Source organism: Megascapheus bottae, chromosome 15, assembly GCF_031878675.1.
Source record: "Megascapheus bottae isolate mThoBot1 chromosome 15, mThoBot2.hap1, whole genome shotgun sequence".
Taxonomy (NCBI): domain Eukaryota; kingdom Metazoa; phylum Chordata; class Mammalia; order Rodentia; family Geomyidae; genus Megascapheus; species Megascapheus bottae.
This window is the reverse complement of record NC_143523.1, coordinates 56,451,372-56,476,002: the sequence shown is the minus strand read 5'-3', so window position 1 is coordinate 56,476,002 and position 24,631 is coordinate 56,451,372. Positions and strand designations below refer to the sequence as shown.

The 24,631-nt window shown below is 44.7% G+C and overlaps 1 protein-coding gene across 1 annotated transcript in view; it reads right to left on the bottom strand.

Moving 5' to 3' along the window:
• Nucleotides 1-24,631, bottom strand: part of Wdfy4 (WDFY family member 4) — a 248,056-nt gene that overhangs the window by 167,721 nt on the left and 55,704 nt on the right. Inside the window, exons 14-21 of the mRNA XM_090345544.1 lie at nucleotides 11,323-11,537; nucleotides 9,783-9,877; nucleotides 9,092-9,311; nucleotides 8,628-8,704; nucleotides 7,154-7,375; nucleotides 5,047-5,225; nucleotides 2,823-3,054; nucleotides 573-718 (exon numbers count right to left, since the gene is read on the bottom strand). Coding sequence (XP_090201670.1) covers nucleotides 573-718; nucleotides 2,823-3,054; nucleotides 5,047-5,225; nucleotides 7,154-7,375; nucleotides 8,628-8,704; nucleotides 9,092-9,311; nucleotides 9,783-9,877; nucleotides 11,323-11,537 — 1,386 coding nt within the window. The remainder of the gene's footprint in view (nucleotides 1-572; nucleotides 719-2,822; nucleotides 3,055-5,046; nucleotides 5,226-7,153; nucleotides 7,376-8,627; nucleotides 8,705-9,091; nucleotides 9,312-9,782; nucleotides 9,878-11,322; nucleotides 11,538-24,631) is intronic.

Sequence of the window (24,631 nt, the reverse complement as noted above, 5' to 3'; positions counted from 1 at the left end):
AGCACTGAGGCCCTGTATCCCAATCCTAGAACTGGCATGTGCACAAGTGCATGCATGCATATGCGTGAGTGCATGCACATACACACACACTACTTCAAGAAGCAAGACTGAATGTATCACTTAAGAGGTAGAGTATTAGCCTAGCAAGCACAAGATTCTGAGTGCAAACCCGGGTACCAGAGCAAAAAAGAAAAAAAGAAAAGAAAGAAGGAAAAAGAAACTCAATTATGTAGCTTTGTTGAGTCAGGAATATACAGATGGAAAAGCAGTAGTTTCTCAATGTTACTGAGAATCTCTGTGTATTGAGATCAGTCCATTTGTTCTTATTGTACAGGAAGCATGCCCACTTTCTTCTCTGAGTAATTATAAATAAAAGATTTAGTCGTGGGTGGTGCTAATGGGTGGAGAAGCACAGGACATTTTAAATAAATGAAGTAGGGGCTAGGCAGGCATGGATCTATCCATCTACAAAAGGCATCCGTGAATTAGGGTTTGCTCAGGTGCTAGAAGCTGAAGCAAGCTACAAGATCAAAGCTCCGATGGTGAACAGCAAGTAGGGCTTGAAACTGTACCTCCTTGGCGATCAGGCGGCTGTCCACCTCGTTGTAGGTGCTTCTGATGTTTGCTATACTGGTGGTGGAGGAGCTGGAGACATGAAGACCAAAGGAAATCTTTTCCTCTGCAACCAGGGGCATGGCTTCACTGTCTGGATTCTCTCCTACAGCAATGCACATTTAATCAGTCCTTGACTCATTCATAGAGAAGGAAATAAATCCTCAAGCAAATATCTACAGTACCCAGATGCCAATGGCTCATGTCTATAACTCTTAGCTACTCAGGAGGCTGAGATCTAAGGACTGCAGTTCAAAGTCAGCTCGAACAGAAAAATCCTTCAGACTCTTATCTCTAATTAAGCACAAAAAAGGCAGAAGTAAAGATGTGGCTCAAGTAGTAGAGTGTTAGCTTTGAGCAAAGCAACTAAAGAAAAGTGCCCGGGCTCTAAGTTCAAGTCCTAGTTCTAGCATAAAAAATGAAATGCATATACTGCCACACAACATGACAATCATTGAAAGGATGTTTTTGTTTTTACATCGGATGTTTTTGCATGCTTATTGTGTTGTCCGAATTCACCCTACCTGACTTCTTACACCTGAAAAAAATAAATAGAGAAAGATCCTTCAAATTGACCCTTTTATAAAATAGGTTACAGGTAGAAATGACCAGAGTATAAAACATCTATCAGAGCCAGGTACTGGTGGCTCAAACCTGTTATCCTAGCTACATGATTCAAAGCCATCCCAAGCAGAAAAGTCCATCAGACTCTTATCTCCAGTTAACCATCAAAAACCCAGAAGTAGAGCTGTGGTTCAAGTAATAAAGCACTAGTTTTGAGCACAAAGGTCCCAGGTATAGAACCAGAACAATAACAAAAATACAATATGCCAACCAAAAAGAAACTCAAGTTCTACAAAAGGAAATAAGCTGGGGGCTGAAAAGCCTGGGGTTTTTCTGAGAGTGGCATAGGAATTTTCTGGTAGAACATCCCACTTGGAATTAGCATACTAATTTTCCAAGTGAATAAGAGCCAGAGTTTTAGTAGACACACACTATGAGCAAATAGAATCAGTGAAACTTGACCCAGACCCATCCCTCTGGTCAATGCCATTTGCCACAGGAAATGAAGTTCAAACAAGACACGGGCTTGGAGACAGAAAACACTCAACAGCACTCAATCGCCCTTTGCCATGCACAAAGCCTCTATGCAGAGTTGCATTTATCATTCTTCCCAGATGGGAACTGACCCCCTTGACTTAACCGAGCTCAGAGAGCAATGCTCCCTGCTTGAACAGCCAACAATCAATAATGAAAATGTGGATGTTTTGTCTGCCTGTTTAATAATTGAAGACAACAGTATACTTTAGTTAAAAAGCTTCTTCATTAAAAGGAATGTAACTTATTTATCTCATGCCTTTCTCCCTTTCCTTGTCGATGGTATTACCCACCCACCCTCTTCCATTAGATGCTTTTGGAGTTGAAACCTAAAGGATATTGTCGTTTCCTTTTCTGTGACATTTTTGGTTGGGTTGTAAATATATAATGATCCAATTACAAAGGGTTTTCCTAATGATTGACTTGTGCTGAGATCATTCTTTCAAAAAAATACTTTTAGTATCTTAAGGTCATTGTAGGAGTTACCATTCAACAGATCATTTTGTAAGTGCAATGCATCTTGGTCATCTATTTCACCATTCTCCCCTATCCCTCCAGACCCACCCCCTGCACTAAATTTTCTCAGTATCATAGGATATACGTTAACTATTATGACCTCTCTCCCCGCTCCTTCCTCTCTTCCTCCATCTGTTCCTCACATCTCTCAAGTGCCATTTTCCTGGTATTCACTTTGTTGGACTGTGAGTTCATTTTCTACAGAATTATGTTTGAATTCTCTCCTTACATTCCATACTTACACTCATACATTTTTTTCATTCGCATACAACCCATATGTGTTTACTTGTACATTTATAAATTAGTTCTAATTTCCACATGTGTAAAAGAACATGCATCTTTTATCTTTTTAGGCCTGACTTACTTAACTCAATATTTTTCCAGATCCACCCATTTCTTTGCTAAGGATGCACTATTAGGCTTTCTAATGGTTGAAGAAAACATGATATATATACCACTTGAGGGGCATCTGAGTTGTTTTTATAACTTGGTTATGGCAAACAGTACAGCAATGAATGTGGTTGTACAAGTAGCTTTATGTAGAAGTCCATTTAAAAGCTATCAGCAAGAACATCATAAATCAAAACACTCCATACCTTGAGCATGTACCGCTTGAAAGTTACCACAGTATCTTGGGCCAAGTTTGATAATAATTTCTAAAGTATCTACTGATATGGCTTCATCAAAGAGGTAAGCAGGGCCAAGACGCCAGACTAATGATGACTTTTGTTTCCAAATTCTTGGGGTTGAAATATAGCCATAAACATCCACAAATGAAGATGGATCCATTGAAAGGAAAGATCCTGGTAAGGCCTGAATATATAGCATCTGTTAAAATATGAAGGATGGAAGGAGTAAGTGATGTTGAACCTCAGAATTAATCAAGCAAATGTCTAATGATATGGCATAATGAATCTCATTCTTACTTCAAAATAAAATTTTACTTGTATCTAAAGATTTAAAACAGCAAGAAATATGTAAATCCAAGAAATATATAGCAAAGCAACTTAACATACAGATAAAAAAAAAAATCCCAGTGGGGGGCCGGGAGTTTGGCCTAGTGGTAGAGTGCTTGTCTAGCATGCATGAAGACCCGGAACAAAGGTAGAAGTGGCGTTGATGCTCAAGTGGTAGAGCTCTAGCCTTGAGAAAGTCCAAGGACAGTGCTCAGGCCCTGAGCTCAAGCCCAGGACCGGCAAAAAAAAAAAAACAAAAAACAAAACAAACAGAAAAAACCCCTGTGGGGACAATTTTGATAAGATATATCAAAAGAATTACAAAGTACATTTTCCTTATATCAGTCATCTCACTAAGAATGTCACTATTAATAAAGTTTTGTGCACTGACAATATTTCTACAGCTTAGAAAAAAAGAAAGTGTCCCTGTTTGCAAGTAACATGTTCATGGAGATTTTGTTTTTGTCTGACATGGAGCTTGAACTCAGGGCCTGGGCACTGTCCCTGAGATCTTTTGCTCAGGGCTAGCACCCTATCACTTTAAGCCACAGTGCCACTTCTGGTTTTCTGGTGGTTAATTAGAGATAAGAATCTCACAGACTTTCCTGCCAGGGCTGGCTTTGAACTGTGATCCTCTGATCTCAGTCTCCTAAATGGTTAAGATTTTAGGCATGAGCCACCAGTGCCTGGCCAGACTAGTGTTCCTTAACCTAAGAAGTTGTGCCTCATGAGGGGACATTAGACAGTGTCTGGAGAAATTTGGGGTGGTCAAATCAGGGAAAGGGTGAGAGAGATATACTATGACATCTGGTATCTAGATTAACACTTAATAGACACAGACAAAACAGACTCCCACCATAGAGATTTTTATCATCCCTAAATGTCAACACTCCCTAAGCTGAAAAACCTGAATTGAGGTTACATATTAAAATAAGGAAAATGTGAACATTTTATCAACTGGCCAGATCATCCAATCCTCAGCAGTTCTGATGCCACTAGTGTTGGATACAGGCTAAGCTCAACTTCTTTTTGCCAGTCCTAGGGCTTGAACTTAGGGCCTGAGCACTGTGCTTAGGCTTTCTCAAGGCTAGAGCTCTAACACTTGATCCATAGCACAACTTCTGGCTTTTTTCTATGAATGTGGTACCGAGGAATCAAACCCTGGTCTTTGTGCATTCTAAGTAAGCACTCTACCACTAGACAAAACTCCCAGTCCATGTGCTCAACTTTTTTATGAGGCTATGTTGCTGGGTGCTGGTATCTCGTGCCTGTTAATCTAGCTACTCAGGAGGCTGAAATCTGAGGACCATGGTTCAAAGATACCTTTGGAAGAAAAGTCTATGAAGCTCTTTTCTCAAATTAACTACCAAAAAACTGAAAGTGGAGCTGTGATTCAAGTGGCAGAACAACAACTTTGAGCAAAAAAAGCTCTCCTTGCCCTGACTGGTTATCTCCTCTATCTTTTTTGTCTTAAACTGGGAAAGGGGTGATGGTGTTCTTATGCCTGTGTTGGCATTGCCAAGAAGCTTCTAGAAAAGTCTAACCTTGGGTCCTACCCAGGCCTTCCTGGGGAATCTGCACTTCAAAGTGCTTTGTGTGCTCCAGAAATTAGTACTGCCTTCTTAGGAATTTTCTTGATCCAGTCCCTTGTCCTGACTTCTTTCCTGGTCATGTGACCTTCAACCTCCTTTCTCAGCTTGCCCATTTTTATATCTGATTCAAAAAACTTACCAACAACCAGAGGGAATTATGGGAGATATCAAACCTGCTGCCAGGAGAGGGCACGGAACTGAATCAAGGCCACTCCAGTGGCAGGGCTGGAAGGCATGGTCACGGTCAAATGCCACTTAGGAGACCATCTCACCTTGGCTGAGCCAATAGCCTGTCCATCCAGATAGGTGGAGATGGTACAGTTCCTTTTCATTTCCTTGGTGACCACCACAGCCAGGTGATGCCACTGACCACAAGCCAGATGCTGGCCACACCTGACCTGAAGCTGGCGTCCTGCAGAGGGCTCACCCTCATCCTCAGGTTCCATGATATCTGCAAGGCAAAGCAAAGGCTGGACATTTCATGTTACACTCATGAGTGCCTGGGGTGGATGACAGTACCTATGGGGGTATGATCTAGCCTGTCACGTGTGTGTGTGTGTGTGTGTGTGTGTGTGTGTGTGTGTGTGTGTGTGAGAGAGAGAGAGAGAGAGAGAGAGAGAGAGGGGGGGGGGAGGGAAGAAGGGGAGAGAGAGAGGACAGGGGGTGGGGGGGGAGAGAGAGAGAGTCCCCTGGGGCTTGAACTTAGGACCTGGGCACTTGCCTTTAGCTTTTTTGTTCAAGGCTAGCACTCTACCACTTGCACTACAATTCACTTTGGCTTTTTTGGTGTTTATGCAGAAGCATGAGTCTCAAACTTTTCTTCCTGGGTTGGTTTCAAATCATGATCCCAGCCTCCTCAGGAGCTTGGATTATAAGCATGAGCCACCAGCTTCTCAGCTTAGCCCTTGACTCTTAAATAATGACAACAGACAACTGTAGCACTGGTTGGTCTCAGACCTGAGCCGGATGCTAGTTTAAGTCATTATGAGCAAGAATTCATTCCATGTCCCCAACAACCCTGTGAGTAGAAGCTCAGGTAACTTGCCAACATACAACTAAAATCCACCCAGAAGGCAGGCTCTAGCCACAAGCTAACCCTCATCAGGTGGGTCATCCTGTGACCATGTACAGGATAGCTCCTGAGAAGGAGAGGCTCGTCAGTCTTGCTGCAAGCCAAGAGTGGCTCCCATTCTCTGGGCCTTCCACAGGCTTTGCTCAGATAGCAGCTCTCAGGTCACTCAGGAGGGAAAGATGGCTAGAGTACCTTGGGCAGGTGAACTTGGAGAACAAGAACAGAGGTCAGGGCAGCCTAAGGGATCCTCGCTGAGGGAAGCTCAAGCTCCTGGGTGCCCCAGCTTATTCGGCCTTCCACAAGAGCACCTGCCAGCTGTGCAAACCATGGGACGTCTACAGACTTGTCTAAGGCCACTTCAGCTCCAGCTCAGTGATATTTCTTCCTGCATAGACCTTGCTCAGGGAGTCATCTAGCCTGTGTCCCATCAGGCAAAGCCCCCAGTCTTATCTATGATCACTCTGTAGAGGCTAAGCTATGTCACTCGAAAGCCACTAAGCGTGCAAGAGCTATAAAGCCACTCAGAGCTCAGTCACACTGGCTCATGATAAATATGTCTGCAGGTAAGAGCCAGGAGCTGGTGGCTCGCTTTGCAATCCTAACTATTTGGGAGGCTAAAATCTAAGGATCTGGGTTTGAAGCCTGACAGGAAATAAAAGTTCATGAAACTCTGATGTCCAATGAACTACCCCAAGATGCTAGAAGTAGAACTGTGACTCAAGTGATAGAGCACCAGCCTTAGGCAAAAAACAAAAGAAAAATAAATCAGAGAGTACCCAGGCCCTGAGTCCAAGGTCCAGGACCAGCACAGATAGATAGATAGATAGATAGATAGATAGATAGATAGATAGATAGATAGATAGAGAGATAGAGAGATAGAGAGATGACAGATAGATAGATAGATAGATAGATAGATAGATAGACAGACAGACCGACAGATGATAGATAGGTAGGTAGATGATAGATAGATGGATGGATAGATAGATAGATGATAGATACATAGATGGATGGGTAGATAGATAGATAGGTAGGTAGATGATAGAGATAGATGGATAGATAGATAGATGATAGATACATAGATGGATGGGTAGATAGATGATAGATAGATAGATAGATAGATAAATGGATAGATAGATAGATAGATAGATAGATAGATAGATAGATAGATAGATATGTACCAAGTGTGGAACCCAAAAGAACAAAGTCAAATGAAAAAGAGAAATAAGCATGCCCATGCCACATGCTTTTAACTCTGCCTTATTCCCCTTAAATGTGGGTGAGCCCCATTTCAACTCTCGATGCCTTACCCAGGGGCTGAAACTGTCTCTCTTCTGTAGACACAACTAAAGACAGGTCATCCGGACAGAGGCTGATGGAAAAGCAGACAAAGGGCTGCTCAGTCCTGGCTAGGTGTCGCACCAGGGTCAGAAAGCGTAGGGGGTGGCCCTCAGTGACAGTGGCCTGCCGGCTAATCAGGAACCAGCAGGAGAAGGTCAGGCCTCCAGGGGGTGGGAATGATCTGGAAGCACCTGAGAAGAACACAAGCACAGCTCTGCTCAGCTCTGCTGTGCACATACTGGGAGCCAGTGTTGTGCCTGTCAACCCCCAGCTCCACTTCACCCCAACTCCACGAGGCAACGGACACCAGGTGTCACAGTTTAGGGAGAAGATGCTCACAAGAAGTAAGTACGTGCTGGTGGCTCTTCCCTGTAATCCTAGCTACTCAGGAGGCTGAGATATGAGGATCGAGGTTCAAAGCCAGCCCGGAGCAGAAAGTCAGTAAGACTCTTATCTCCAATGAACTACCCCCAAACCAGAAGTGGACATGTTGCTCAAAGTGGTAGAGTGGTAGCCTTGAGCAAACGAGCTCAGGGACAGTGTGCCCAGGTCCTGAGTTCAAGCCCAAGACACCACCACCAACAACAAAAATAACTTTGGCATACTTTGTGCCTGGTTCATATGGCAGGAAGTTTGCCCTGTCCTAGTGAGCCAGAAGGCAGTGACTCTGGGCACCCATGTTCCCACAGAATCCCAAGGCTGGGTTCTCCTGTGGGTCTCCAACAGCACTGTCCTGCCTGGTAGGTTTTTATCTGAGCACAGTACCTGTGCAAAGCAAGTGTACCCATACTCTCGTGTGACTTCCCCAGAAGTTACTTGCCAAGGCCTGATCCAGTCTTTTCATTTTTCATTTCTTTTCTTCGCGCGCGCATGCGCGTGCGCGTGTGTGTGTGTGCACATGTGTTGTGTTGATCCAAGGGCTTGAACTCAGGACCTGAGCACTGTGGTAAGCTTTTTTTTGCTCAAGGCTAGCATTCTTCCACTTGAAAACCAGCTCCACTGACATCTTTTCTTTAGTGAATAAGAATCTCATGTAGTTTTCTGTCAGGGTTGACTCTGGACCACGATCCTCAGGTCTCAGTCTCTTGAGTGGCTAGGATTACAGGCATGAGTCACTGGTGCCCAGCGTCTAGTCCAGTCCTGATGGTTATCTGCACGGCACTCACAGTTCTAATTCAATTGTGCCAGGCACCAGCACAATAAACTCCATGGAGGCTAAATGACAGCCTCACCTCTCAGGCCACCAAGGCTAAAAGAGCCCTGGGGACACAGTGAGCAGAACACTTGCTCTGAGGTATGAGTGAATATATATGGCAGTTCACGTACAGGTTGTTGGGCCCTAAAGGAAACTGTGCTTTCTGAAGACACTAAGGAGAAATCCACATTCTGGGGAGTTTATTCCTGGGAACAGGTGAGGAACAAAGCCACCAGGGAGATCCCTACCTGTCCCAACTCCTCCAGAGACAGAGTACTCCGTGCTGGTCCCCATCACCGTTGATAAGGTCGGAATAAACAGACAGCTGGAAACGAGAAACATCTGGATCATGAACTGCAAGCCAACGTCTGCCATCAACATGGCCAGCCTGACCCAATGCGGGGATTGCAGCCCTCTTAGACCACTGGGGCCCGTGGACAGAAAGCAACCGGTGTTGGCAGGTTACCACAAAGGGAATAATCCACATTGAAGACAGGGACTTTCTAGAAGCAGCCATAATAGAAAAGAGCAGCTCTGGTCTCCCATGGCTGAGGGAAAACCTTTCTCACTGGGAAAACCAATGGCTACAGGACTATCTACTACTTAGATACTTTTGTCTCCTTGAATGATTTTTATAACCACTATTTTACTTCATCAGAGGTACTGGGAAAACTAACAAGTCATTTTCCAAATATATAAAAGTCAGTCGCACCCATAACCTTCCACAGACATGTCAAATTCCACGAAGGATGGAGCCAGGGTGGCCCTCTGAGGCTGCAGGCTGCGTGGGGAGGTCATGGAGATGAGACTCATGGCTGTCTGGAGGGCTGTGGTGGAACCCCAGGGGGTCCCCCGAGACCTGAGGTCCACTCCAGGGCGCGGGCTGGCATCCGCACGGCCCCCAGCTATGCCCGGGCCTGCTGCTGGTGACCCTGGGCCAGTGAACAAAAGAAGACACATTCTCACTCAGCTCATTTCCACACAGTGTTTTGGGGGGGCATTCCTGAGGGACCTGTCATAGCCCTGATGGAGCGCTATCTGGGCTTTGTTGATTTTTTCCCCCAGTCCTGAGATTTGAACTCAGGATCTGGACATTCTTCAGGATTATTATTTTTTTTTTAGTCAAGGCTACTACAGGGCCATTTGAGCCATGTCTCTACTTATGGCTTTTTGGTGGTTAATTGTTGATAAGTCTTACAGACTTACTGCCCAGTCTGGCTTTGAACCTTGATTCTCAGATCTCAGCCTCCTGAGTAGCTAGGATTACAGGCATGAGCCACCGGTGTCTGCCTGCTCCATTTTTTTAATCTGCTTTCCCCCTGTGATGAATGACTTTTCATTCATTCTAGGATGAGAATTCCCTGGCATCCCATTAACCCTCTGCTTTTCGTCCCTCGTCCCACCTGAGCAATCACGCTCACCTCCAAGCCCATGAGGAGAACTGAGGATTTTCATCGCAGCTGGCAAAGGTGGTTGAATTCCAAGGCCAAGGAATTGTCTGAATACCACAAAGCACAAGAGAACCAAGTGAAGATATTCAGCCAGCAAAAGGTTTACAGATCACATCTCTAGACATCTAGGTGCCAAGGTCTGTCTTCCTTTGCCTTAAAATGCTGTTTCCAAAAGCCATGCAGTTTTCCCTCCTGCTACCCAGCCCAATAGCTGGCAAGCCTCCAAGTCTCAAGCTACAACTATGTTATACATTGTTTTCAGATTTTTGTTGTTGTTGTTTGTTTCTTGCTAGTTCCCATAGCCTGAACTTAGAGCCTCATGCTCTCACTCAGGTTCCTTGCACAAGGTTGGTGCTCTACCACTTGAACCATGCCTCCACTCTAGCTTTTTGCTAGTTGGAGTTAGAGTGGCACACCTCTACCACTTGGGGTACACTTTCAAAGTAGCTTTTTGTAAGTTAATCGAAGACATTATCTCAAGGATTTCCCCCACTGGGCTGGCTTTGAACCACCATCCTTCAGATCTCAGTCTCCTGAGTAGCTAGGATTTAAGGTGTGAGCCGCCAGCTCCAGGCTTGTTTGAAGTTTCTAAAGGTATACAATGCTAAGTAGCCTTGTAAGCATGGTAGCCTATCCTGGTAGGGCTGTGAGAGGCTGGCCCAGCCTCCAGGACCCATGTTTGCTAGCTGGAGAGGTTGTCTTCCCTCCTGTCTGCAATGGCCACTGTGTAAGCAGGGATCTGGTGAGTGTGTGGGGTCAAAGCTAACCTCCCACCATGCTCCAAGGTAAGAAAGAGCCATTTAAGGCTCGTCCTTCCTCCTGCATGCAGCCTTTCCCTTCTCTGCCTTCTTTTCTGCCTTCTGTGCACAGAAAGGCTCCATGCAGCCTGCAGCTGACTCCTGCCTCTATGCCCTGCCACATTGTCCTGGCTGTGGCTCTCTGTGCTCTGACGTCTGGGTTTGATCAGAATTTCCAGGTCCCACTCCTTGCAGCAGAACCTCAATGGCCAGTTCCTGCTTTCCTTGGGAGTGACCTGCTCAGGCCTCAAGGCCCAGTCTGGCTTCAGAGCCACAGAAGGATTCTGTCTGCCTTGTATGCACTGGCACCCTGCCTGGCACACCTCCAAGGTCCATTATTGGCTCTGAATGATGGAGAGGCTGCACCCACCCTGCAGACTCTGTTGTGCTGACGTGCCCACGTGTCATGGGCTCTGGGGTGCTTTTGGTTTTGTTATATTTTTGTGCCAGTCCTGGGCCTTGAACTCAGAGCCTGGACACTGTCCTTGAGCTTCTTTTGCACAAAGCTAGCACTCCACCACTTGAACCACAGCTTCACTTCTAGCTGTTTATTGCTTTATTGACGATAAGAGCCTCAGGAACTTCCCTGCCTTGGCTGGTTTTGAAGCGTGATCCTTAGATCTCAGCCTCCTGAGTAGCTAGGACTACAGGTGTGAGCCACTGGCACCCAGCTGCTTGGCACACACAGTCAGTACCTTAGCACGTCCGGTTCGATGGCCTGGGAAGCAAGCTTTTCAAAGATCCTGATGAGGAGAGAGTGCAGGGGGCTGCTGGGGACGCTCAGGGCCTCGCGGCAGGAGGTCAGGAGTGTCTGGAGCATCCCCGCTTCACACATGACCTGGCGGTTCTTCTCTGATTTCACCAGGGACTGGAGGTAGCTGGCCACGGAACACTGAATCTCCTGGGAGAGCTAGGAAGTGACCAAAGCAAGCCATGAGCTCTTGAGGGAAAAACAGCCTGAGGGTGAGCTTGGCTGGATCCTAACTCTGAGATGGGCGATGAAACAAACAGAGGTTACCCACTACAGCCATGCACCTGTCTGTGTCGGGTGTTGTCCCAGGTACAGCAGGTCCGAGAAGGCCGGTCAGGGAAGGATCTGAGCTGCTATGGTAACTTGCTGGCTAGGGTAGACTGTGGGAATGAAGGCACAGGAGAGGCTGGCAGATGGGAGGGCTGGGTCGGCTCTGAGACATGTGGTGTCAGACCCAAGTGATGTTGGAAATGTTTCTGAATTGATCACTAGCCTTGAAAAGTCTGAAGATTCCACATAAAACTCCATATTGGTTCTCCTGCCTAGAGACAGGAAGACTTCATTGTGCAGGCTTGTATTCTTGGGTCAAAAAAGTTATTGGCAACCAGGCATTCATGGCTCATGCCTGTAATCCTGGGTATTCAGGGGGCTGAGATCTAAAGATCAAGGTTCAGAGCTAGTTGGGCTGGGAAAGTCTGTGAGATGCAGGAAATAGAGCTGAGGGTCAAGTGGTAAAGTGCCAGCTTTGAGCTAAAATGCTCAGGGATAGTGCTCAGGCCCTGAGTTTAAGTCCCAGGACTAGAACTAAAAAAAAATGTTTTTCTTTATTGAGATTAAGTAATTACATATATTTCACAGTACTGTGATGTACTTAGTCATACTTAGCTAAAGTCACAGTCATGTTTTTACTTTCATAATAATAAGCATCATCATTCTAATCTACAAAACATACAGATGATGAAAAATAGAAAAACCTTAAGTTTTTACATAGGAAAAAAGTTTAACTCTTTGAACATTGACAATAAAACTATTTCTCCCAGGTCAGGTGACTTGTACATTTCTTTCCTTTTACTAGGTATCAACTGTTCCCTCTTTCTCTCTCTTTCCCTCCCTCCTATCACCGCCCTTGCACTGCTTAGTTCCATGTCATCAATGTCTGGGCCCCACTGCTGCACTTTGTCACCTGCTTTCCCGTGATTCTGTACCTTCCTCCCATCCCTCAGGTGAGCTTGAGAAAACAATTTAAAAAAAAACTATTGGAACTATATTATGTCCCCTTTATTACGATTCGTTATCTAACGTGAGAGGGACACCAGGTAGACCTGAGTGGGCTCTTTCTTGCTATGGGGAATGAAGGATGATACTGGTGCTATACTCAGACTGCTTTTTGGGGGGAGGGCGGGGTCCGGGGCCTGGGTACTGTCACTGAGCCACAGCTCCACTTCCAGCACTTTGGGTGATTAGCTGGAGACAGCGTCTCACAGATCTTCCTGCCCAGACTGGCTTTGGACTGCGATCCTCACGTCCTGAGTATCTGGGATTAGAGGAGTGAGCCACTGACACCCAGTGTAGGCCTCTTTTTCCAGATGGGCAGTGTGCCTGTCACAGCGGCCCCTGCTCAAAAGCGCTGCACTCTACCAGGTAGGAACTGCTCCTGCTCCAGGACTGTGTGACCCCTGTATCCACTTAACACCTGTGCACAGATACTCAGTTATCTGTGCACATCTGCTACATGTGTACAGGCACACACATGCACATGTGTAACATACCTGATTGCGTCCATACATGTAAATACATACCAAAACATATGTGACCACACACACACACATACACACCATCTTGTGACTTATAAAACTGGTCCTCTCCAGACTTTAAAATGCAACTCATGCTTTCCAGCCCAAGGTTATTGCTCAAGATAAAACTAGGTAACAGTTCACCCCAGAATCCCCATCCAACCACTGACACCCTCAACCTTTGAAAATCCAGGCTTCACTTCCTTGGAAACAGACCAGCACCCTCTTCATATTTAAGTCACTTCCTGAGTGTGTGCTTTAAAGAAAGGAGATCTAGGCTGAGATCTGAGGATCCCAGTTCAAAGCCAGCCCAGGGCAGACAAATCTAAAAGACCCTTCTCTCCAATTAACCAGCAAAAAGCCAGAAGTGGAAGTGCTGTTCAAGTGGTAGAACATCAGCCTTGAGTGAAAAAGCCAAGAAGGAACTTGAGGCCCTCAGTTCAAGCCCTAGGATTGTCACAGGAAGGGAGGGAGGGAGGGAGGGAGAGAGAAAGATGCTTTAGTGTTTGCACATGGCTTATACATTCCCCTAACATACTTTAAATCATCGCTAGATTACTTATAATACTTAGTACAGTGCAAATGTAATAGATGTTACATTGTGTTGGGAATAATGACAAGAAGAAAAGCTGAAGTATTCAATACAAACACAATTACGTTTTGCAGTTTTCAGTCCATGGCTGGCTGAGTCCTCTGGCAGTGAGCTGCAAATCCAGAGGCCAGAGGTAATCTCTGCCTCACAAGTCCTAGGATATGGTCTCATCCCCACCCACATCCCCTGTGCAAGCCTTACTGGAGCCTTTCTTCCTCCTGTCCCTCGAACAAGAATTAAGTGGGCCTGCAATATTAGCTTATGGGTATTCGACAGTGTGGTATGCACACACACACACACACACGCACGCACGCACGCATGCACAATGGACTTTTACTCATCCATCAGGAAGACTATTATAGATAGATGAACCGACCTGGCTAAGTGAAGTAAGTTGAGCTCCAAGAGACCAGTGCATGTTTCTCTAATATGTGGAAGTTAGATCTAAACCATAAACAAGTATGAAAATGTGTATAGAGCCATGCATATATACACAAACTGACTGAAGTATGGTATACATGGGAGGACTGCAATAATGTTACAACTTAACAAAATGAACAACAGGAAGCTAGAACTTGTGCTATGGAAGGGAGCAGGTGGGGACAAGGGGAAGGGGACAGATAAATAGAGCAAGGGTGAGAGAATACACTCAAAATACTCAATGTGCATCTGAGAAAATAGAACCAGGAGACGGGTGCCGGTGGCTCATGCCTGTAATCCTAGCTACTCAGGAGGCTAAGGTCTGAGGATCAGTGCTGAGGCCCAGAGTTCAAATCCCATGATTGACAAAAAGAAAAGAAAATGGAACCAGGTACGTTGGTTGAAGGTTGGGAAAGGTGGTTGGGGAGAATGATGGAATGGGTAACATGGATTAAGATGTATTGTACCCATAAACTGACACACTGAACTGAAACTCCCTTGCACAACTACTTAATATTTTTTGTTGGTCATGGGACTTGAACTCAGGGCCTAGGTATTGTCTCTGAGCTTCTTTTTGCTCAAGCCTAGTACTCTACCACTTTGAGCCACAGTACTGCTTCTAGTTTTCTTTTTTTTCTTCTTTTCTCTTTTTTTGCAAGTCCTGGGGCTTGAACTCAGGGCCTGGGCACGATCCTTGGGCTTTCTCAAGGCTAGTGCTCTAGACCCGAACCACAACACTACTTCCAGCTTTTTCTATGTGTGTGGTACCAAAGAATCGAACCCGAATCTTGGTGCATGCTAGGCAAGCACTCTACCACTAGGCCAAACTCCCAGGCCACTTCTGGTTTTCTGGTGTTTAATTGAAGATGAAAGTATCACACACTTTCCTGTAGGAGCTGGCTTTGAACCACGACCCTCAAGTCTCAACCTCCTGAATCACTAGCCTTACAGCCATGAACCATCATGCCCAGCCTTAAAGTTAGCATTAGTGAAAGCCTCCTGACTCAAAGTGATAACTTTCACTAATGCTTCTATTTCTAAGATATCTTTAGTAATGTTTCTGACTTAAAATTTGGGGGAAAGAGGGTAAAACAATTAGAATGACTTCTCGGGAGGTCTGGGAATGGCAGGATTTCACTGACCTGAAATGTTAGTATTTTATCAGCACAATGGTCAGTCTGACTATGTGGCCTGCTGACATGGAAGACAGACCAGTTCATGTGAAGAAGATGCCTGTATCGGTCAGTTTTTTTTTGTTACTACAATGAAATAACTAAAGCTGGGAACTGCATAAAGAAAATCATTTGGTTTAGCTTCTGGTTCTGGAGGTTTAAGGACAGGACACCAACACTGACCGACTCTGGCAAAGAAGACAGGGTGTTCTTGGCTATCTGTCAGGTGTGGATGTGCTGGTGAAAGGATATGCCAGAGAGAGAGAGAGAGAGAGAGAGAGAGAGAGAGAGAGAGAGAGAGAGAGAGAGAGAGAGAGAGAGAGAGAGAGAGAGATCTCAGTGTGGAAGCCAGGATGAGCCAGGCTTGCTATTCTGTCATAACCCTCTGTTAAGGACCTCGTTGGGTAATTCCTGCTAAGGGCAGCACCTGCAGTCATCTTCCACTGTGCTACCTCCCACTCCTCCACCACCCTACCCAGCTTCCACGCACAAACCCCTGGAGTCCCCTCCCCTTTAAACAGGAGCTCTGCACACACAGTTGGAGCTGTCAGGTACACATGTATAGTCCAACAATAGAAAATGCTCAAGCTAGTTTTCCTGGCACTACTCCTCAAAAACTTTTGAAGAATTCTTCCATGTAAAAATACATCAACCTCTTGACTCACTTTGCTAGATCTTTCTCTGCATGTCTCATCTATCCCTTCCTGCTTTCCCCAGAATGTGCTGGCCTCTGCCTTCTGCATTGTTGCTCACACGCCAAAGAGAAAACTCACTCTCCCACCATAAGCATTCCCTCTGCCAGAACCTACATTCTTTCATTTGGTAACTGTCACCTTTTTAATTTGGGGTGAGACTTGGGGAGACAGTCTGGATGAAGCAAGATGCAAAAATAACATCTCAATATATTATTAATAAGAATTAAAAAGAAATGTCTACAATTCCCAATTTTTAATATGAGCATATCACTTAGTACATTGAAGGACTTTGGGGGGGTTGTGTGTATGTTTGGTTGTTTTAGTTGTTTTTCCCACCAGAGAAATATTTTCAATATAAATATACAAAAAGAAAAAAAAGAAGAAAGAAAAAGTTTTCAAAAGAGAGAAAAAAATGCTGATCTTGTCTAATGATGCCACAAGTTTACTCCAAAATTGCTCAATACCCCATAATGGAGAAGGGAAAATTGATCATTCTCATTACCACTGCAGCTATGTCAATACCAATATCGCCTTGTTTTGAATAAAATGTGCTGCTTTTTTCAATGTTGGTTCCAGTAAAATAGGGTTTTAGTGAAAATATGAGCACTAGCAGGAAACCAGTCTGGTTTCTCCCCCACTACAAATGGATTGATTTCCCTAACGCATAGTATTTCCAATGCAGGAGAGGGGACGGTGGTTCAATTAGGGCCCCACGGTAAGAGCGTGGGGTCACCAAGCTGCCTGGCAGGCTAGACCCACAAGGCAAATTATCACAGAGCCCTTGTGGGCAGCCCGAAGAAGTGTTCAGCTTTGTCTACTTAACAGTCAAGACGCCATGTCCATTCTACTCTTGAGCTCTCTCCCTCTCTTCCCAAACTTCCTTTCCTGATGACATCAATAAGGTCGCAGAGTCCAATAAGAACTGGTCCTGGTGGCAGGGGAGTGCTATGACTTAGATGTAGCTTGGCCCTGAGGTTCCTGTGTTCAAAGCATGGTGATGGGAAAAACCTTGGAACCCTTGAGAAGTAGAGCCTACTGGAAGGTCGTTAGCTTATTGGGGCGATGCCCTTAGAAGGGATCAACCTTTCTCCTGGCATCTCAAGTCATACCATGAGATCTTTCCTGTCATACTTTTTTGTTGTTTTTACAGGTTTTTTTAATCATATTTATTGCTACTATAGAGGTGATACGCAGAGGGATTATGGTTACATAAGTTAGATAAAGTGTACATTTCTTCTTGAACAAAGTCATCCCTCGCTTGCTCTCTCTCAGTTTTTCCCTCATGTCCCACCCACGAGTTGTATAGTTCATTCTCAACATAGTGCCCAGCGAAAAGCACTGCTACAGTTGTTCAGCCTTTGTCCCTCCATTTCTGTGCAGCTCCTTGCCCTCTCAAAGACAGATTAAATAAACGAACAAGGCAAACCAAGGAAGTGAAAACTAAAACAGCAACAAAGAAGAAAAAATTCCAGTTTCCTGTTCCTGGAGTTTATTTCAAGAAATGTTATTTTATATGTCAGATGCATATAGCTATTGCACTTATGTGATCCTCTCTAAGAATGTCTTCCCGTGGTCTCACTGTGTGAATGCCTAGAGACCAGTATAATTGATCATATCCCCATGTATTTTTTTTCTTTTATCATCTAGTGTGTTTACTTACAGATTTATAGGTACATTCTAGTCACCACAAATGAGAGAAACCATGCAATCCATGTTTCTCTGGATCTGGCTTACTTCACTTAACATAATTTTTACCACCTCTTTCTATTTCCTTACCAACGATACACTATCAGTCTTTCTGACACTTCCTCCCACCATGACACCATTTGCTATGACAGCCTCTTCAAAGCTGAGCCAATTCTTTAGAATGAAGAAATAACTCTTTTTATCAGTCACTCTGAGGTATTTTGTTACAGAAAATAGACTACTACAGGTGAAGGTTTCCAAGGAAGCCAGATACATCAGATGGAAGAGTTGTCCTGAACACCAATTGTGCTACCCTGACGTAGAGACTGCCTGCTCCAGCCTGACTAAAATATTCTTTTATTTGATAATTTTGGAAGAAATGAGACAGGCTCTGTGTGTGTGTGTGTGTGTGTGTGTGTGTGTGTGTGTGTGTGTGTGTGTGTGTATGTGTGTGTGTGTGTGTATGTGTCTTTAGCTCTTTGCATTGTCAAAGACAGAAAATTAGAATCAGGGATCCACTGGACCATAGAAGTATAGCACCTGACAAGTCACTGTGGGCTTTAGCATTACTTACAATGAAACAGGATGGAGGCATGTTTCATTTTTGCCATGGCCCGTGCACTCATCTGGGCTGTCTTCAAGGCTCCTGTAGGGTTGGAAGTTTGTGGCCTTGCTTTAGGTGTAAGAGAGAAGCCAGCTCCCACTGAAGTGATCAGCAGAATCCTGTGTAGTATATCTGATGCCTGTGTAGCCCTGCACAGACAGCTTCAAGCAAGGCACACTGCATTTGTAGGGGCAGAAGCCCCCTCTGCTTCTTTTGCAGACCATATGTATGTGATGGCTGTGCTTCCTGATGGCAGAAGCCTATACCTTCATGTTTATAAAACATTGCTCTCTCCCTAACTTCCTTCTTTTGTCTACTCTGGACTGTTCTTTTGCCAGTTTTGACCCACTGGATTGTAAGCCATCACTCAAATCTGTAGAAGTCGCTTCCCTCCCGCTACCATCTGAGAGTCGTCCCTCCTTCAGTCTCCTTCAGGCTGCGTGATTGGAGCTTTGTCGACAAGAGCAAAGTCCCTGAGTCTTGGATTCATAAGTAGATAGTATTATATGGTTCAATATCAAAGTTCTATTAATTCATCAATAGTATGTCAACTGCAACCAGAGCTCAATTGCCTTCCACTTAATATTTCAAAATCATTTTTGTGGCAGTTTGGGGGCTTGCAATTAAGACCTGCAGTTGTTTTTGTTTGTTGTCATTTTATGTTTGTGCTAGAGGCTAGTACTCTACCACCTGAGCCATAACTCTACTTCTGGCTTTTTTGGAAGTTAATTGGGGATAAGTCTCACAAACTTTCCTGCCCAGGCTGGCTCAGAACCTAGATCCTCAGATCTCAGTCTCCTGAGTAGCTACAATTATAAGTGTGAGCCACCAGAGCCTGGCTGTGTTTCCAATTATAAATATAAATATTCCAAATAAAAAGCATAACTCAAACTGGTAGGCACACTCACAGAGACACACGCAGGGTGGGGTAGGGACCGTGTTGGGCAGTATACAGTACAGATGGTATTGGGGACTTGAAAACTACACTTCCTGCTACTCTTCTCAACAAGAAAAACAAAGCCACTCCCATTGTTCACACAAGGGCACCAAAAATGGAGAAGCTGACATTAGTCTCCTAAGGTCAAACCACAAATGAATGGCAGAACTGGTACATCCTCCCCTGCCCTTCCTCTAAAGTTACAGGGATTTTGTTTTGGTTTGGTTTTTGTGCAGGTCCTGGAGCTTGAACTCAAGGCATGGGTGCTGTCCCTAAGCTTTTTCAATCAACTTTAGCACGTGAGCCACAGCTCCATTTCTAACTTTTCAGTGTTTAACTGGAGCTAAAAGTGTCACAGACTTTCCTGCCTGTGCTGGCTTTGAACTGCGATCCTCAGATCTCAGCCATCTGAGCAGCTCAGATTACAGGCCAGAGGCACCAGCACCCAGGTGAAGTTCATAGTTTTAACACTATATCCTGGCTTTATGACAAAGTAGGAAATGTTAGCATCTCATAAAAGACATAAACTGGTGGCCTACAGAAGTATATGGGGTTCTTTCTTTTTTTCATTTACTTTAATTTTTCCGAAGTTCAAAAGGTTTTACAATGTGGGTTACAATGTAACCTGACCATCTAAGTGCCCACTGATTCCCGTTAAGAGTCACTCCTTCCATCACATCCACTCTCCCCACAACTTGTCTCATGTTTCCCATTTCCTTTATCACGTCTGCACATTGAGTACTCAGGCTACATTTGTCCCTCCTTCCCTTTTCCATTCATTCACTCTTTTCCCACTACCCCTTCTTACAGGCTCATTTCAGCTTCCTGAGATTCATTTTATTAAATGGTCTGTTGATTGTTCAGAAGTTTTACTCCATGGAGATTTCCTCCTGCATATACTCTAATGACCTAACTCATGTATAGAAGTCTATACTTCCAAGTATACGGAAGGTTGTATTTTGGGTACATGATCCACATTTGCACCTGGCACCCAGTGGCTCATGCCTGTAATCCAGCTATTCAGGAAGCTGAGATCTAAGGATCAAAGCCAGCCTCGGCTGGAAAACCTGTGAGACTCCTCTCCAATTGAGCAACAAACAGCAAGTAGAGCTGTGGCTCAAGTGGCAGAGCACAAGCCTTTAGTGAAAAAGCTAGCTACAAGATATCACTCAAACCCTGAGACCAAGTCCCAGTACATGGACACATAAACACACACACAAAACAACTGGTTTCAAGGTAGAAACCAGTGGAGGCATAGAAAACATAGAAAATCTACACATTGGCAGTATCTACGGTATTCCTATTTAACAAAGCTAAATATCTTTGTCTACCAATTGTTGAAGGAAATAGCTCTTTCAAATATCCTTCGGGGCTATTAGCATTGTCAATATTTTAGTTATTTGAAACCCATACAAGTAATTCAAAGTGGTTAAAATTAGAGTCTACTTCCAGAAAATGGCACCCTTTTCCATATTTGGGTACAAATAAATTGACAGCTATGTCCAGCCCCACCCCCTAGTCTCTCACTAGGTGGTACAGGAAGTCTCCATTGGCAGCCATATGTACAGCAGCCTTCCGATCTGGAATACTGCCAGGACACAGCCTGGGAGAAGGCATCACACCAGCCTGCTGCTTTCCCCAGGCACCCAATGGCCACACCCCCCACAGAGAAAGCAACCTGGGAAGTGACAGGAAGTCCCAACCTCACATCTGGAGCTCACATCTGGAACATACAGAGACAATATCCATTACTATGGGTTTCGAGTCTTGTAGGGATTTTATAATGATTCAATAATAAAGCACTCAAAACAAATTTTTGCAACTGAAAACGAAATAGCCCCACCATGGCACATGCTTCTCAAAGCTGCTGATATGTCCTGCTCACTCTCTGAAGCCTTCCTTTATGTAACTGTCCTCACAATGGAAAGGGGACAGTGCTATTGTTATCTTCTTATTACACAAAGGTAGTGAAAGGTCAGAGGTTGCACAACTTTCCTGAGCTGGGGGAGACTATGGTTGTCTATCTTCACAGTCTGACTCTACTTCATGGATTAGATAATCTGAAAACATAGAGGTAGCCAGGTTCCGGTGGCTCATGTCTGGTAATCCTAGCTACTCCGAGGTAGAGATCTGAGGACTGTGATTTGAAGTTAACCTGGGCAGGAAAGTCCATGAGACATTTTTTTTTTTTTGGTCAGTCATGGGACTTGAGCTCAGGGCCTGAGCACTATCCCTGAGCTCTTTGCTCAAATCTAGCACTCTACCACTTTGAGCCACAGTGCCACTTATGGGTTTCTGGTAGTTAACTGAAGATAAAAGTTTCATGGACTTTCCTGCCCAGGCTATCCTCAGGCCTCATTCTCCTGAGTAGTCTGGATTACAGCTGTAAGCCACCAGCATGAGAATCTCTTCTCTCATTAACCACCAAAAATCCAGATGTAGAGCATTAGCCTTGAAGAAGAAAAAAAAAAACCTTAGAAACAGAGACTAGGGCCTGTGTTTAAGTCTCGTGACTGGTGCACACACACACACACACACACAGAGAAAGCAGGGACTAACAATAATGATGACTGGAACCTAGTACAAGTCAATGCTCAGCATGAAAGGTGCTCACAGTGGAGCTAGAAGCAACCTTTCCCACCCCATCCAGTTCTATGATACCCTGGAGGACTCAACCAGAGGAATAAAGGCCTCAAACAGGACTCCATTTGCGTATCTCTTTTTATCTGGACTTCCCTTCTCTCTCCTCTTCAAATCTGGACAGACATGCCCCTTTTTGTTTTAAGACTTCACTGCCCCCATGTCCCCACTTATCTATGATCCCAGGGTTCCAAGGTCTGAGGACAAACTCTGCTATAGGCATCAGGGTCAATGGTCTTCCTGCCTTCTCCTCTCTCCTGCATATCCTTCCTCAAACCCAGATTTCAAGCCCCTGTGAGGCCCTGGAGGCACATGGTAGGGTTTCATATTTACTCAGGGAAGCAAACTGATCCCACAGGTCACTCTAACATCAGCTGAGCTGGATCTGTCTGCCCACCATCTGGATTATACCTGTCAGGTCCACAACCAAACGTCCCTCAGCTAACAACTGACTAGAAGCCACAGGACACTTGCTCAGGACTGGTCACACCTCTGGCCTGTGGTCACAGCCTGTAGCTGCCAGCCCTCCTGCAGCTTCTGGGCACATTTGAAAGACAAGTCTTCTTTCTGTCCATTATTTCTTTCTTTCTGAGGTGACCTCAGCTCCAAGAAAAAAGAATTGCCTTATGCACAGTAACATTCCCTCTTAGTTTTTTTCACTGAAGACTGGTGTTCTACCATCTGAGCTGCATCTCTACTTCCAGCTTTTTGCTGTTTCACTGGAGGAATCTCATGCCTTTCCTGACTGGATTGGCTGTGAACCATGATTCTCAGCTAAACCATGATCTGAACTGTTGGGTGATGATGCCAGAGGCAGAGGAACTCCTGGGTTATCTGTTTGCAACCCAGGCAGGCTTGCAAGGCTGGCATACTGGAGCATTTTGCATAGAGCCAGTTTAACAGAGCTACGACTGAAAATGAAGAACAGGAAACCTCTAGGTTATATAAATAGTGGCCTCTAAGATGATATCTACATCTTTGGAAACCTCTCCCTTTTCTCCAAGAGAAAGAACACTGAGTAACGGTAGTGAGTGGAAGGAAGTCTAGCAGAGCAATAGGGAGTGGAGCAGAAACTGCTTTGCATTCTTTTAGAAACACTGCCATCTACTGAGCCTGCCATTCTTCTTCCCTGAACCAGGAACCACAGAGGCTAGAAGTTTTGCTTCAGCACTTTCTTGCGCTGTCTCATATCTCATTTGATTTATTCTTCTATTTGTTATTACGAAGTCCCCCCACACCCCTTTCAGAAATTAATTACTGTAATTATCCAACTTTGAAGAGCTGCTGATTTGGCATCTGTAGAAAATATCTGAGAAGATATACCACTCTGTTTCATTTGCATATGTGAGAGACAGTGAGGGAGAATTAAGACTTTTCCTAAATTACTTCCTGTGACCTGAATAGAGAAACCAGGTCTTACCAAATGGAAATCGTATTTGCATACTTAATTCTTCCAATTACCATCTTACAATGAGCAGATTGGAAGGACTTTCTCCCGCCCCCCCTCCCCCACACACAATAATGTCATGTAACTTAGGATGTTTGTCTGAAACTCTGGCTCACTCACCAAGTTTCTATTCGCTTAAAAGAGAGTCAGAGGATGCCACCACCTGTTCTATGTGACTTAATCAACCATCAGTATAATTGATTTTTGTGTGTGTGCCAATCCTAGGGCCTAAGAGCTCTCCACTGGCTCTTCTGCTCAAGGCCAGCACATTACCACTTGAGCCATAGCTCCACTTTAGCTTTTTGGTGCTCAGTTGGGGAAAAAAGGGGGGGTGGGGTTCATGGATATTTCTGCCCGAGCTGGCTTCAAATCTTGATACTCAGATCTCAGCCTCCTGAACAGCTAGGATTATAAGCATGAGCTGCTGGCACCCAGCTATGGTAGATTTGTGCCAAATTCATGGTTCTGTCTGACTACTAAGACCACCCAAGCCATTGGCCTGGTCATTTTCATGAGCAAGGATATGTGTCATATGTAACAGAGCTAAGAAAGTAGACAGCCTCATTATAAGGGCAATTCACCAGAACAGGCTCATAGAGCCAGAAGGAGGCACTCCTGCACTCTGCAAAGATGAAAGACCACTCATAAAATGCATCTGGAACATGGACCTGTGAGGCTTTTCTGATATTCTCCTCCCCTGCTGCCTCAACTTCAGAAGTCATGTGGTTACGTTGAGCCTCGAGAATCTGTAGAATGGGGTGGTAGGAGTTGTGTCTAATGAACTTTCTATGTGTGTGTGACAGTACCAGAAACTTAACTCAGGGCCTTCATCTCTCCCTTAGCTTTTTGGTTTTTTTTTTTTTTTTTTTGCTCAAGAGTTTACCACTTGTGCTACAACTTCACTTCCAGCTTTTTGCTGGTTAAAGAATACCACAAACCAGTCAGACTGGCTAGCATCATAAATTCAAACAACAATAAATGTTGGTGGAGATATGGGGAAAATTCACCCTACCACGCTGTTGGTGGGAATGTAAACAAATGCAATCACTCTTAAAAAACTAAATATAGATCTTCTCTATGACTCAGCCATAACACTTCTTGGCAGCTACTCAGAACCTCATAAGTCAGGACACCAGGTAATGCAGTCTCATGAGGCTACCTAGCTAACTTCTTAGCCCTTTTCTAGAAAGTCTGTGAGTCCGCCACCAGTTCGTATGTGTTCCCCTTGTCGCTGGAGTCCCAGTGTGTTACTACTCTCCATCAGAGG